At 38.5% G+C, this 16,005-nt stretch overlaps 1 protein-coding gene across 6 annotated transcripts in view; it reads right to left on the bottom strand.

Annotated features, from left to right (window-relative positions):
- Window positions 1–16,005, bottom strand: part of APAF1 (apoptotic peptidase activating factor 1) — a 67,624-nt gene that overhangs the window by 22,236 nt on the left and 29,383 nt on the right. For 4 of the 6 annotated variants that reach the window (XM_081130686.1, XM_081130683.1, XM_081130681.1 and 1 more), the window contains 5 exons: window positions 13,082–13,207; window positions 9,319–9,483; window positions 5,730–5,858; window positions 2,646–2,771; window positions 896–1,015 (listed from right to left, as the gene is read on the bottom strand). In XM_081130686.1, coding sequence (XP_080986812.1) covers window positions 896–1,015; window positions 2,646–2,771; window positions 5,730–5,858; window positions 9,319–9,483; window positions 13,082–13,207 — 666 coding nt within the window. The remainder of the gene's footprint in view (window positions 1–895; window positions 1,016–2,645; window positions 2,772–5,729; window positions 5,859–9,318; window positions 9,484–13,081; window positions 13,208–16,005) is intronic. The other 2 variants (XM_081130684.1, XM_081130685.1) reach the window with 2 other exon arrangements.

Here is a 16,005-nt window from a genome sequence, read left to right as displayed (position 1 = left end):
CCTCACTTGAGGTGATTTCTGTTCTTTCAAAGACCTAGTTATCATTCCCCTGCAATAACACTTCCACTGGTGTGCTTGCCCATCCCCCTTGCGTACTCCATCAGACATGTCATAATCACTACTGTGGACAAGGTCAAGTTTGTCCTCATGATATCCTAGATTCCAGGCAAAGCAAAGAATGTGATCACTGATACCAAGAGGAATGAGTGAGGCACAGCATCACCTTTTTTTGTTGTTTTGGTTTTGGTTTTCCTCACCCGAGGATATTTTTTCCATTCCTTTTCAGAGAGAGTGTAAGGGGGGGAGAGAGAGAGAGTGAGAAACATCAATGTGAGAGAGACACATCGATTGGTTGCCTCCCGCACGTGCCCCGATCGGGGCTGGGGATAGAGCCTGCAACCGAGGTTTGTGCCCTTGGCCCGAATCGAACCCAGGACCTTTCAGTCTGTAGGCCAACACTCCAACCACTTAACAAAACTGCGTAGGGCATGGTATCACCTTTTTATTTCCAAATACTATCTGAGCCTCAGCTCAAGACCTATATACTTAGCCAATTGATACCTATCAAGCATCTGTTGGATACTAGACAGTTGTGCCTAATTCCAAGTCCAAAAGCAAATAAGAAAAATTGTGAATTGTGAGTTCAATCAAAACAATTTTTCCGCCCGGCCGGGTGTGGCTCAGCCGTTGAGCATCGACCTAGGATCCAGGAGATCCAGGTTCAATTCCTGGTCAGGGCACATGCCCAGGCTGCGAGCTCTATCTCCAATGACTCTCTCATCATTGATGTTTCTGTCTGCCTCTCTCTCCCTCTCCTTTCCACTCTCTGAAATCAATAAAGACATTTTTTTTAAAAACAAACAATTTTTCCAATTGTTTTCTTAAAAATACTCACTTGCAGACGTCGTATATTGTCAACTGCCAGAACCGTCACTTCATTTTCTTGAAACACAACATCTATTTCTTGTTTTAACACTATAGCAGAGTTCTCACATACTTTCTTTGTCTCCCAGAGCTGATTAAGAGATTTAGAAAAACAAAATAAGATTACTGTATCTTCCAAAATACTATAAAGCCCAAGCAAGATACAAAACAAGCTTCACACTCAAAATGCCTATGATGCTAAAAAAATTTCATTATTATCTTGTAATTCAACAGTAAACATTTATTAATTACATGCTATAGTAAGAAGCAGTTAGTATTAAAAGTAATGGGTGCCAGAGCCCAAATGCCTTAGTATGAATTCTAGTTCTACCTGCAACTTTGGGCAGATTACTTATCCCAGTGTGACTCAAAGATAAGGACCTTCTGCTATTTGATACCAAGATAAGGTAATGTAAAACCAGAATGTAAATCAACTCTATTACAATATAGACTGTTAACAGTATACTTAGTGATAAAGTTGATTTTTTTAACAAGACTCCTTGATGAAAGAAGGAGTGCATTGGTTTACATTCTGGCTCAAGCTTACTGAGATGGGCACTTTTAAGTGGCACTGACTTAACCTTTCTGTGTCTGCTTCCTCAGCTGCAAAACGGACGGTTGTGAGAATTACCAAATACACGTACAGCACTTTGCACAATATCAGGCATACAGTAAATACTAAATAAATTTTATGTACAATTTGTAGAAAACACTGTATTAGATGCTACAGGGAAAAACCAGGGTCCCTGACATCAACAAGTTTGTAATTTAAAACATGTGACCAGGTCAGAGGAGCAAGAGTATTAGAGGTTAGGGGTAAATCAAACCTGTACTCAAGTCCAAGGGAGATCTGACAAGTACCATGAGAAAGTGACACAGAGTTACATGGCCTTACGAGGAGAGACCATCCCCCAAATGGAACACTAGGAAAGGCTTCCCAGGAGTCTTGTGGCTTGTAGGGTCGTTAGAATTTCATCAAGAAGAGGTACCGAGAAGCAGGGTATGCCAAACGTAAGAGACCACATAAGCTAAAGTGCAGAGGCAGGGAACTACAGGGTGTGTGGAAATGTGAGTTTAGTGAAGGTCACCTGTAGAAATAAACTAGAAGACAGGCTGCAGCAGAATGAGGCTGTGCTGGAGAGAAGTTTGAAAGGAGACTTAGCAGGACATATTTACTTTGGTAGGCAAGGGGAGCTGTTATCTGTTTTTGAGCAAAAATGGCATGACTATGTATGTACACGAGGAAAACATCTTGGAGGCAGCTAGTAGAAAACCAAGAAAGAAAAAATGTATGGCAGACGTAATATAAGAGAGGGAACAGGTAATGAGCACCTAAACTTGAAATGGGAAAGTAGAAATAAATGATAGAAAATGGAAAGGCAGAATCCATTAGAATTGGCAAGAAACTAGATGTGGGGATTCAAGGTGGAGGAAAGAGTCAATACTACAGTGAGGAATCAAATGTAATATATTTAAATTAACCAAAGTAAGAGTTTAATCATTGGACTTCTCCAGCATCAGGCCCATGGTGATACTCAATGAACACGTTCTAGATGAATGAGACTGTTACAGTCCATTTAACAGCACTTTTCAAGGATAAAGATGAATGCAGCAGTTTCCTATTTTACTTCCCCCAATACTGCCCAATCAATTTCTTAGTTTATAGGAGGTTTAGCTGACCATCAGTAAATGTTTAAAATGAAAATCTCAGTCTTTCTCACCCTGATCGTCTGGTCATCAGAAGATGTCAAAAATGATGATCCATCAGGAGAAAACATCACACAATGAACCCAACTTAAATGTCCTCTGCAATCAGCCACTTTTAAACCTGAGTCCACGTTCCACAGCTACGGAATAAACACAGCACACAGGAAGCCGCACTCATAAGCACTTTACAGATGTACGCTAAATGCCGCGCAGAGTAGTAGTCATCAATTCACTATTTTTACTTATGTATGTATTAATTTATTTAAATCCTCACCTGAGGACATGTTGTTTATTGATTCTAGAGAGAGGAAGAGAGGGAGGGAGGGAGAGAGGTGAACATGAGAGAGAAACATTGACTAGCTGCTTCCCATACATGCCCCTACTGGGGATGGGACCCGCAACTTAGGTATGTGCCCTGACCGGGAATCAAACCCACAACCTTTTGGTGTACGGGATGATGCTCCAACCATCTGAGCCCCCCCAGCCAGGGAGTTTCATTATTTTTAATAGCAAAAAACTGGAAATAACCCAAATGACCAGCCATAGGACCAACTGAAGAAACTACATTTATCATATGCATAATGGAATACTATGAGGCTGTAAAAAGTAATGAGAAAAACACCCTGAAATGACTAGTCTCTGGGCAACATTGTTTACAAAGAAAAGCAGAGTATATATATTCCTGCAGAAGAATATATACATATTACACCATACAATATAAAAGATGAGAAACATGTAAATATATAAATGGATACAAATGTGGAGCTAGATCAATAATACCTATAAATACCTGCTTATATATGCAAAAATGGAATGTTAAACAAAAACCAAAATGGTTACCTATGGGCAGGGGTGGGAAAGGGTGGAGGGGAAGGAACAGTTGATGAAAGCAAGACTTCTCTAAATATAACTTATCATAAAGCTTTGATTTAGAATCATATAAATGCTTTATATGTATTTTTTAAATCAATAAAAAAAAATAGATGAAGCTTCTATATTCAGACTATTTTCTACTGTAATCTAATCCTCATTTCAACTGATTGCAAAGTCCTGTAACAAATGAATGCACTAATTGTACATGTACACATTTCTCCTGTTATCCATGCTTGTTACAAACTGTCAGTGTCTGCCACCAGACTGGCTGTACTTTGTCCTGAGTATGCTGTAAATTACTCAGCTATATTCCAGTCTAATGAAGTACCATATGTGCCTGAGTTCCTCTCATTACACTCTCAATTACAGACCTACTTTATGATTTCAGAATAGCACGGACAAACAAGTGCTTCATCACATGCCCAGTGGTTTCCAACCAGTGAGTTCTATGGTTACAAATTAAGCACATGAAATTTTCTCTGCCTTATCTCTAGAGTCCAAGGTGGGTCACACAGAGCTAAAGCACAGGGATGAAAGTGGTTCGGCTACTGAAAAATCTCCCTTGAAATCCTTCCCTCTCTTCCTTTCTGGTTCTCCCCTCATCATTTCTTTGTCACCCAGAGCCTCCCAAACCAAGTCCCTGTATTTCAGGAAGAAAGACAGTGTTTCCGGGAGCTTCCTAAGAATGGGAAAGGCAAAAAGAGGGGTGCACCTCCACACCACCTAAAAATCCTGATAAAACCCAGAGAGGGCCCTAGTCAGGTGGCTAAGTCGGTTGGAGCGTTGACTCATACACCAAAAAGGTTTTGGGTTCGATTCCCGGTCAGGGCACATACCTGGGTTGCAGGTTAGATCCCCTGGTCAGGGAGCATACGGCAGGCAACCGATCGATGTTTCTCTCTCTCCTTTCCTCTGTCTCTAAAATCAGTAATAATAATAATAATAAAAATGTATCCTCAGGTGAGGATTTAAAAAGAAAAAACCCAGAAAGGGGAAATTTCCAACCACACCTACCTTGAGGATCTAGAGGTAAGGTGCAAGATGTCCTAGCAGATCTGAATCTTTCAATCCAAGGCCTCTGCCAAAGAGAGCACTGCCCACAGCACCCTGCCTCTTCCCACTGTTTCAAACAGGGTTGGTTTGTTCACACTCACTGCCTCTGCTCCCAACGGAATGCTTCTTGGCAGGGAGGTTCTTCAGTGTTAGTTGCACTGCTGTACTTAGAATTAGGAGGAGCTCACAGAACTCATACATTCACTCTCATTTTATCTGAATCTTCATACTGAAGGCCTATAGCTCAGCAACTCTCCTCCAACCCCACCCTCACACACAAACCTCCATAGTAAGGGCAAGGTTGGCAAACTCACTTAAAGTTGCTGAAATAAGCACAGAACACTGAAAAAATGCTTGCAATAGTCAAACTTCCTTGGAAGAAAGCCTGCGAAGCAAGTGAATTTCCCTATTTTCCAGATAAAGCCCCATCCCCATTTTCCTGGGACATAATCACAAGGGGCTTCACATTACCTGGTGGTAAGACCCACTCAAAGAATGAGTAGTAACAAAGCTTGGAAAAACAAATCCATCTTTGGAGGGAAAAGTATCAAGGAATTCATTGCTTTTTGAAAAAATTAATATAGCAATTCACTGGGTGGGATTCTTCCAGGGTCAGTGAGGCACAGACTCTGAATATAAAACCTATCAGGTAAGTGCTAAGTTATAAATATAAACAAGTAATTTATGAGTCATTTTATTCCTTAGGGCTTAGTGATGAACATCCTAGGTTAACCAATTACAAATTTATCTTCCATCCTATCCTTCTCAGTGATCTAAGAAACCTGACTGGACTCACCTCTCATCATTTCTTTACAGAAGAGTCTACGCCTATGTTGTTTAAGAGATGCTATGTTTCTGCTTAGGAAACCAGTGATCACTCCATCATCTCCTCAGACCATGGCACATACTAGCCAGCCAACAAATACTTGATGCATGATACTGTCATCCCCAGTATGAACTGCCATACCGTCAAACTGAGTCTTTAACCGCTGCTAAAGTAATAAAGCTGGCCATATAGTTTAATATCCTAAAGCTTTAAGTCTATGCTATGAAGAAATACTCTATCATTTCCCAAGCAAACACCCTCAGCAGTTAACAGTTTAGGCAGCCTTTCTTCATCAACCTTGTACCTCTGGAGATCCCGACTTCACAGAGTAAATTCAACAACTCACCTCCACACAGTACTGGGACAAAGCCACCACTGCCAAATGGTTATGGGGGGAGAAGTCGCAGTACCGGATGGTGCTGTGATGGCCTGTGTGGATTTCTGCCAACACACCACTGGTACGAAAGTCAAAAAGCTGTCAACATAAAATATAGAGAAAGATCTATGAAAGTAAAATAATTTTTTAAATAAGCAATACCCACACTGAATCTAAGTTTACTTCTAAAAGAATATCCTCCCATTTCAAATATAAAGTATAAACCCTGAAGAAATACTGTAATTACTGATAACTGGCATATTATTAACAGTCATAAGTAAGATATAAATCAATTTACATATGCTTTTTAAATACTGCTCATCTTGAAACATGTTTCCTATAGAGGAAAATTTATCACAGATGATCTCTCAAGCTGGCCCGGAGCAGAATAAAACCTCTGTGAAAAGAATGAATGAAGTAGCCAAATTAACATACAGACCAGTTTCCCCTGATGCTTGTTTATTCAAAAAAGAAAATAGATAATCAGAAATGAAGATAACCAAAATCACAGGGCACAGGCTTGCGAAAATGAAATTAGTTCAATCATTTCTAGTTCTCTTCAGAGCTACCAAATTACTCCATTAAGATCAATCATTTTCCCATTTTTGAACCAAAAAAGAGCTATTTCTGAGTAAGTCAAGCTTCATTTCAATTTTTGAAAGATTTTAAAATGCTGAGTATACTCTTCAAAAATTTTTGCCAAATTATAAAAACATTTATACCAATATACACAGTATAGCTATTTAAGACCAAGGCAGTCTTAATGACAGAAAAGAAGCTTCAGCAGGAGCCATGAACATGTTCTGGGAATGCACAGCTCCGTGAGCACACACAGATGGTACGCAGCACAGCACCAGGCGCCAACCACAAAGGACAGGAAATCATACTTAAAATGCTTTCTAGGACAGGTCGTTCTTAAAAATGAGTGGCTGAGAGTGATAGAGGAAACTTGGCAAATATGAAACAAGCAGCTGTCCCAATTATTGGGTAGCAAAAAGAAGATACCTAACGAGAGTAATAAACTAACAACACAAAAGAGTTAGAAGAAATAAGAGGAGAATGGAGAGACCAGAAGTAAAAAATTGGGATCTACATGTAGTTAAGGGTGATCTTAGGGTAGCTTTATTTTAGCAGGCAAAATAAGGAGCTGGTGTGGATTTTTAAAATAAGAAGGCATTTCATGCCATATATTCTCCTCTCACTACAACATATCTTTGAAAATATTCAAATTCTGCTCAGCACCATTAGTCATTAGGGAAGTGCAAATCAAGCTACAATGAGATCCCACTTCACACCTAACAGGGTGATATAATATAATAAAGAAAAATAACAAATGTTGACAAGGATGTGGAAAAACTGAATTCTTGTACATTGCTAGTGGGGATATCAAGTGGTGCAGATGCAACTGGTAGTTCCTCAAAAAGCTAAATATAGAATCACCATATGAGCCAGCCATTCCAGCCCTAGGTACACATGCAAAGGAACTGAAAGCAGGGGCTCAAACAGATACCTGTGCACCAGTGTTCACTGCAACAGTACTCACAACGGCCAGAAGGTGAAAGCAACCCAAATGTCCACCAACAGATCAAAGGGTAAACCAAATGTGGTGTAGCCATATAATGGAATATTATGTAGCCATAAAAGTTCTGATACATGTTCCAATATGGATGAACCCTGAAGAGAGTATCTAAATGAAATGAGCCAGACACAAAATGTCCAATATTTTATGATTCCACTTACATTAAATATCTAGAATAGGCAAATTCATAGATTAGATTAGATGTCACTAGAGGTTCTGGAGAGAAGGGGATGTGGAGTTTTGACTTACTAGTTACAGAGTTTCTGTTTGGGATGACAAAAATCTTTAGCAATAGAGATGACAGTTGTACAACATTGTGAATATAATTAATGCCACTAAATGATTCATTTTTAAAAGGTTAAAGTGGCAATTTTACATCTATATATTTTATAACAAAAAATATTTTTAATCTTCAAATCTTGTAAATGCAGAAGTTCCTTTTCTGTTCTTACAGTCTTTCACAAATTTAAGACAAAAAGAGATACTTTCCTTTAGTTTCCTGATAAAGGGATATAAACCTGTAAGCAGCCAAGATCCACAGGTCATAGCTGCTAGATCAATAACAATAGCAAACAGTCCCTCAGTGAGTTTTTATATAACTATATAGTAGATTTCAACTGTGTTCTTTAAAATATAATCTCTGGGGTGAGGGGAAAAGGGAGAGGTCGGTAAGAGGATACACTTTCAGTTGTAAGACGATTAAGGTCTGGGGATCTAATGTATAACGTGGTGACTATAGTCAAGAACACTACTGTATAACTGAAATTTGCAAAGAGAATATAACGTAAATGTTCTCATAAAAAAAAGGTAAACATGTGAGATAGCAGTTGTGTTAATTAGGTCTGGGGAATCCTTTCATAATGCATACATAGATCAAATCATCATACTATACACTTTAAATATGTGACAATTTTATTTGTCAATTATACCTCAATAAAGCTAAAAATAAAATTGTAATATTTCTTATCCAAGTCTTTGAAAATTACTATTAGAATGGAATGTCATTGAGCCATAAATCAGAAAACCTGGCTCTTCAAGTTATGATGTAACTTTGAACAAATTACTTGGCTGCTCTAAACCTCAGTTGCCTCATTATTATCATAGGGCGAGTGTAATCTGCTCTGTCCCTTAGGTATTTATAGGAAAAGAAATTACAAATATAAGCTATTAGCTTTGAAAAAGGAGGAAGGCATTTCCTTGTCTTACTTTTTTGTATATCTTCCTCATTTACTTCACAGAAATCTCACAATCACCTGCAGTCACTGGTATTTCTTGCTTATTAGTCACAAAATCATAAAATTTTAGGGGTAAGAAAACACTTGAAAAGCATCTAAGCCCTGGACGGTGTGGCTCAGTTGGTTGGAGTTTGTCCTATACATCAAAGGGTGGCCAGTTCAATTCCGGGTCAGGGCACATACCTGGGTTATAGGCCAGGTCCGGGTGCTACAGGAAGCAGCCGATCGATGTTTCTCTCTCACATCGATGTTTTTCTCTCTCTCTCCCTTCCTCTCTCTCTAAAAGTCAATAAAAACACATCCTCATCTGAGGATAAAAAGAATTTTTTTTAATCACCTAAACCAATGTACTCAAAATTGTAAAACGACAACAAAAAAGTGATGCAGAAAGTATTCCATGTTCTTAATGAATCTGAGAAACACCAGATTAAACAACATAAACTGTTTCTATATTGTAGGACTTCTTGAGGCCTTAAATAGGTTAGTACACATGGAGTACCTGTAAAGGGAAGCAATAGATAACACTTCCCAAACCTGTATGACCATGGCGGCCTTTTCTCACAAGGCCTATCGACATCCCCTACAGCATAGCTCTGAGAACTATGAAAGGTCAGGTAGCCTGCTCCAAATCAGACAGCTACACTTTATTTATATCAGTAAACAGTGTAAAAATACAAAAATCAACAGAAGTTTTAATTTTCTTTAAGTTAGACTAAATTTGGCTTTTTTAAATACTGGTACTTACAAAGATTTTATTTTTTGCTGCCACCATTATCTTAGAGCCATCAGAATACCAGGAACAACACTTCACTATCACTTCCATCTCCTCCTGAGGCTCCTCTGAACTTAGGAAGAACTGCTTCACATTAATGCTGCTCCTCTCATTGGCTGATTTCACAACATCCCAAAGCTTTAAATTTAAAAAAATAAGTTTAAAAATTTAAGTTTTTTTTAAATCCCAAATCACACCTCTAGAATCACACCTGTATTAAATATCCCACAAATTATTCACTTTACCTAATGGTTATTTTTATTTATGTGATACATTTTTATAAAACTTTTAAATTTAAAACTCCAGTTTCACCCAGCAGGTTTTGCTCAGTGTTTGAGCATCAACCTAGGATCCAGGAGATCAAGGTTCGATTCCCAGTCAGGGCACATGCCCGGGTTGTGGGTTCGATCCCCAGCAGGGGGCGTACAGGAGGCAGCCAATCAATGACTGTCATCATTGATGCTTCTATCTCTCTCTCTCCCTTCCTCTCTCTGAAATCAATAAAAACACCTAAAAAAAAAAACTAAAAAAAAACACTCCAGTTTTAATCAGCACATCAGTACATTACTAAAAAGAAAACAATTAGAAGCACTGTCTGAAATACAGAATGCAAAACTAAATAAAATGTTCAAAGAGCCCTGCGTGGTGTGGAGGAGACTGCGTGGACAGGAAGGATGAGCGCAGAAGAAAGGCGAGATGAAAACTTACAACCTGCCACTGCTGCCCTCTGCTGTGCACTTTGCATCTACTGAATGCACAGCAAGCTTGGACACACACAGGACCCAGGCCAAGCCAAGTTATAACCTAGCAGAGCACCCAGAGACACCACCCTGCAAACAGAGAAATTAGAAGATAGTCTATATTCCAAATGCTGAAAGCTCTGCCTAGACATCTTCTCAGATAACCCTACAGAAAAACTCACAATAAAATTCACAATTTCCTCTCAGTTTTTTGGTGCTGCACTCCCAAATACAGGAAATATCCAAGGATCAGGCAAATACAATATATCACTAAATAGAGACAGAAACCAAGACTAACAAAAAGAAAGAACAGCAACTATACAGAAATATGAAAACTTTAAAAAAAACTATTATTAATACCCACAAAAAGATATTGCATCCATGAAACAAGAACAGAATATTAAAAAGGAAACAGATCATAGGATGAGTACTTAAAAAATATGATAGTAGAAATTAAAAACTCAATAGGACTGGAAAATAAAGCTAAGGAAATCTTCCAGAAAGTAGGACAAACATACAGAGAAGGAAAGAGAGGGGAAAATAAGAAAACATCTGAAACGAACATTCACTCCAGAAAGAGAAAGTAGAGAACAGGTCAAATAATTTAGAGGAAATCTTCAAAACTGGAGTTTCCAAACTGAAAGACGCCACCAAGCACCAAGCACAAGAAATGAAGATAAACCCACACGAAGGCACATCATCCTAACATTCTAAAACAGAAAAAATACTGGGGACAAAGAGGTCTTAAAAGCCTAAAGACAAGCAAATGAATCACTTATGAAACAGAGCAGCTTCGAATGTACGAAGAGGAATCCTGGGAGCTAGAGCACAGGGAACAAGGTCTCCAAAATTCTACAGGAACATTATTTCCCGCCTAGAATTCTGTATGCAGTCAGCAACGTCAAATAGGCATGAAGCTAGAACAAAGACACGTCTAGACGGGCAAGGCCTCACAACTGGCCTCCGACAGGCTCTCCCTGGGAGAATGGAGGAGCTCTCCGCCAAGCTGAGAGGAAGCTGAGAAAGAAGACAGAGTTCAGCAAAAGAGGAACTCCCAGCGAGACAGGAAAGACAGGCCCCAGACAGCAGCTGGGCACTGGGAGTGGTACCATCAACCAGAAGGGAGCAAGGCAGAACCCTCCACAAAAGGTGCTTCTAAGACAAGGAACTGTTTCAAATACCTGGTAAGTCTGAATGATATAAGAGGTAATTTAGACAAGGGATGGTTTGAAGATGAACCAGTGATAAGCACATAAAAAAAAAATAAGCCCATGAGAAAAACATTCTACTTAAGAATGCTCCCAGTATTTAATAACAGCTAGGAAATTGTATAAAGTAGACTTCTACCCAGAGAGGATTCCTAGACACCCTGAATTTATATAAAAATGAGTTATCCTCAGTCAGCAAAGACAAGAAATCAAAGATTCAGCCAGAGGATCAGCATCAAGAGAGTTTACCTTACTGTGATTAGGAGTCACCTAGTAGCATTAACAAATCTCCTTCTCTAGAGAGTCTAACAAAAATAGTACCCAGGACAGTTCAAGTATTTGCCTGGAAGAGGTATATGCCAAGAAAATGTATTGGGCACATGTTTTGAGTATAACTGTGTTCTATGAACATCAAAGAGATACAAGAAGAAGACAGGGTCTCTGCAGGTTATAAGCCTGTATTCAACCTGACCAAAGAAATAGAAGACACATGAAAATGACTGAACAGTAAAAACATTTACAAGTGGAGCTGACAGGCCAAGCAGTTTCTTTCTTCCTATTTATCTATCTATAGACGTAAGTATACAGATAGATATGTATATATGTAGTCAGAACCAGATGGATGAATGCTGTAAGGGAACACTTTCTGAAGATGGCTTTGCATAAAGATTTAAAGGATAGACAAGTAAACTGGAGGAGAGAAAAAACAGTAGCTGAAACAGCCTCCAAAATTACCTTGCCCAGAAATGACAATTAATGTATGTATTGGATCAAGAAGAAAGAAATTTGATAGGAACAGAGGCAGCAGAATGATGGAAGGTGAAGAGCCTTAGAGTTAACACCTAATGACTGAAACTGGGTTTATCACAATTTATAACACGGCACCTTTGCGTCCCAGCTAAAAGTGGCAAGATGAAAATAGAGGTAGGGTGTACGCTAGCAGCTCTGCACTGGGCTAAGGAGGGATGGAGAGTGCACCTCCGAGAGCTGCCATCAGACATGAGGGGATGACAGCATGAACCACAGCAAACACTACAGAATGGAAGGGGAAAGGTAGGCCAAAAGACAGGGAAGTCAAAGATGGACTGGACTTAAGACCAAAGGAAGAAAGGAGAGTCAATAAACAGACTAGAATAATTGTAGGGAAAAGAAAAATAAAGAAAGTGGGATTAGGATCTTACTGGAGAAGTAAGGTGAAGATGTAAGGAGGAAGAATTTAGGTTTTTTAGAACTATAATTTCAAGGGGCTGAAATAAGCTTGTTTCCTTGGCTCTGAGTTTTTCCTCAATATGACTTCATAAAAACAGGAAAATAATAACATAAAACACAACATAAAAAATGATAAATAAAAGCAGGACCTTTACAGACTTGACCCCATAGATCTCAAAAGACTTTATGGCCCTAGCTGGTTTTGCTCAGTGGTAAGAGCATCTGCCTGCGGACTAAAGGGCCCCGGGTTTGACTGTGACCAAGGGCATGTGCCTGGGTTGCAGGCTCGATCCCCACGGGAGCAAGAGGCAACCAACTGATGTGTCTCTCTCACATGGATATTTCTCTCTCATGAAACAAAGTATATGCTTAAAAATTAAGAATTCAAATTTATGAACATAAGCATAAGGTAGTAAACCATTTAATGAACAATCATTACGACAAGCAATTAGTTACATTATATAAGCTCCTGGAAGTTGAAGCTCTTTCTGCAGAAATGTGAAAAACAGAAGCCTAATTCCAAAACCCAGTCCAAAGGCTGTAAATTACAACCCATGTCAATGATGAACAAAAGCATACCTTTAAAGTTCCATCAGCTGAACAACTGGCCAAAAGCTTATCGTCTGGTGAAAATCTGCAGTGATTGACTGAACTGGTATGGCCAAACATGGTATTTCGACACCGTTTTTGATCCAAATCCCAGAGCTATTTGAGAAAGATTTTAAAAATAACTAAAAAAACAGTACTGAATGGGGAGAAGTTAGAAATCATGTGAAGTTCTTTCTTCCTTTTCATTTAAGCTTTTTCAGTTACAGGCAGATGTTCAATTCAAAGTAACACAAAGGGGTGAAACCCAACAGTGAACTCGTGATTAACAAGTAACGGGGCAGCCCTTAGGTCAGCACCTAAATCTACTGAGGAACTCAAAAGGCTTTTAGACTGAGCACTAAGTAACAACAATTACTACTTATTTTAACAAAGTAGTTTGGAGTCATTATTATTTCACTCATTTCTAAAATGATAATATGCAAAATAAATCACCCCAAATTTTTTAGATGCTAGATGATCCAACTCAAAAAAATGGTCATTTCTAAGATTTCCCAAAGCAAAGCTTGAGTGTGCTAATTAAGCTAAAAGCTATTAATGTTCTAAAAAGTGACTCAAAAATACAAAGATAGCAAAGATAGATATAAACATATTTGACAGGAAATATGAAGGGTTAGAAGGACAAATTAAACAACACCTTCAGGAATCGATCAACCAAATCCAGAATGTGGGACATTCCACAGGACAAATGACTCAATTTATCTAACAAATCAACGGCATAAAAAAAGAGGCAGAGGGGAAGGGGAACTTTTATAGAATAAACAAGACTTAAGAGGCATAACAACCAAATGCCACCTGAAGTTTAGATTCTGACCCCAATAAGCTCACAGTAGAAAGATATGTTTTGAGACTAATGGGACAAAGTATACATGAACCAGGTATATTACAAAATTGTTTATTCTGTTAGGTGTTATTATGCCATGGTACTTATGTTTACAATCTCAGAGATGCATGCTGAAATATTTTAGGTGAAATGAGATGATATCTAGAATTTGCTAAAAAGACTCTAGTCCAAAAAAATTAAAGTTTGGGGGGGGGGGGGAAGATTGGCAAAATGTTGATAATTGTTGGAGCTAGACCATGGATAGCAGAGGAGTTCATTACTGTCTCCTCTCCTTCTGGATATGCTTGAAAAGTATTTAAAAATGTAAATAAAAGGGGCAATACTCATCACTGGAGATTTATGCTAGCTAGACCAAACACAAAAGAATAAATCATTTATCCCCCACAACTAATCTTGGTAAAAATCCTTTGAAAATGATCAGTAAGTCAGATGAGTCCTGTTCTTCATGGCTATCTCCATCCTTGGTTCCTTTATCCCAGGACCAGGTAAACCCAGTTCCTCAGAGAAGGCAAGTTATACTAGGGGCAGCTTTAGATTTACATATTTTCATTGGCTTCTCTTAGCTCAAGAATCACAAGAAGCACCCAGCTGGTGTGGCTCGGTGGTTCAGTGTCGACCCATGAACCTGAAGGTCACGGTTCGATTCCCAGTCAGGGCACATGCCCAGGGTTGTGGGCTCAACCCTCCAGTAGGGGGTGTGCAGGAGACAGCCCATCAATGATTCTCTCTCATCACTGATGTTTCTATCTCTCTCCCCCTCTCTTTTCCTCTCTCTGAAATAAAAAAAAATTTAATTTAAAAAAAAAAAGAATCATAATAAGTGAATTCTAATACCCCTCATGGTAATGCAGGTGTGGTATGACAGGTCTTACAGTAAAATTTGCCCTTAATTAAACCTGTTGAATAAACAATAACCCCTTCCCACTTCTTAGAGATTTCTGTCTACATTTGAAAGGCGGAAATATAAACTTCCTCACCCTACCAAATGTTAAAAGTAACATCAAAATTAGTCATATATACTACAAGTCTTGTAGTTTTAGAAGTGGGTTCATTCAAACATGCCAAAGTTTTTCTGAAATAGTACAACAGTTTTATTTTTAAAGGCAGTTTACTCAATAGGGTAAGCTTTACTGAGTAAAAGTGATCTCTAATTGTGAGATAATTTTATGTTACTGCATTATTCTGATCTAATCTAGTGTTTTCCAATTGTGCTCTGCAGGACCCAGGGATTCCAGAAACATGCTTTAAAAAGGCACTATGGGGGGGGGGGGAGTAAGAAAGGGAACAAGAAAGACTAGAAATGCAGGCCCATACCCCCACATCGACAAGAAAAGTGGGCTTTATCTCTTCTGCACACTGAGCTGGTATGCAAGTTCTCTTTTGGAGGGAAAAAAAAAAAAGAAAAAGGTTCAGCTTCCTGAAAAGGGAAGGGGGGCAATTTTCAACAAATGTTTCCATATTTTCTTAAATTTTTTTTAAAAATCTTATTTAAATGTCAAAACATAGAGTCTATGAGGTTTTCCAAACTAAAATGTTTTACCCACTCCACCCAAAAATGCAATATCCCATTGCAAAAATGGTGTGACATTTAGAAAAGAAGGGCAGAAACCAAACCAAAACAGAATACAAAAGAAATAAGCAGGTATTTCTGGGATCCAAGAAAATTTAATCTAGCTTTCTTTAGTATGGCACTTAAAAAAAAGATAGGATCTTTTATAATTTGTAATTATAAAACATTATGAAACATGTGAAATGAGTATTTTTTGTTTTAGAGGTTTTGGGGTTTTTTACATTTTTTTCCTATTGGCACCTTTCCCTTCCTTCTTCTGATAACAAAAACCTCTCTTTTGAATCAAATCCCACTTAAAATTCAAATGGAGCTGACTTCACTTCCTCTGTCCAATTTCTATATGACTACACTTCTGACCCTTGGTTAATCGAAGGATGCCACCCTACTGACCAGTAGGGTTATTTAGCAATGAGTATATAACCTGAACCAGGTCAACTACAGCTTTCTCGAAAATTAAATCTACTGGATCTGGGAAAGAGCAAG

This window comes from Miniopterus schreibersii, assembly GCF_964146895.1.
Source record: "Miniopterus schreibersii genome assembly, chromosome: 2".
Lineage (NCBI taxonomy): Eukaryota > Metazoa > Chordata > Mammalia > Chiroptera > Miniopteridae > Miniopterus > Miniopterus schreibersii.
Note: the sequence above shows the minus strand (reverse complement) of the source record. Positions and strands in the feature narration are given on the sequence as shown.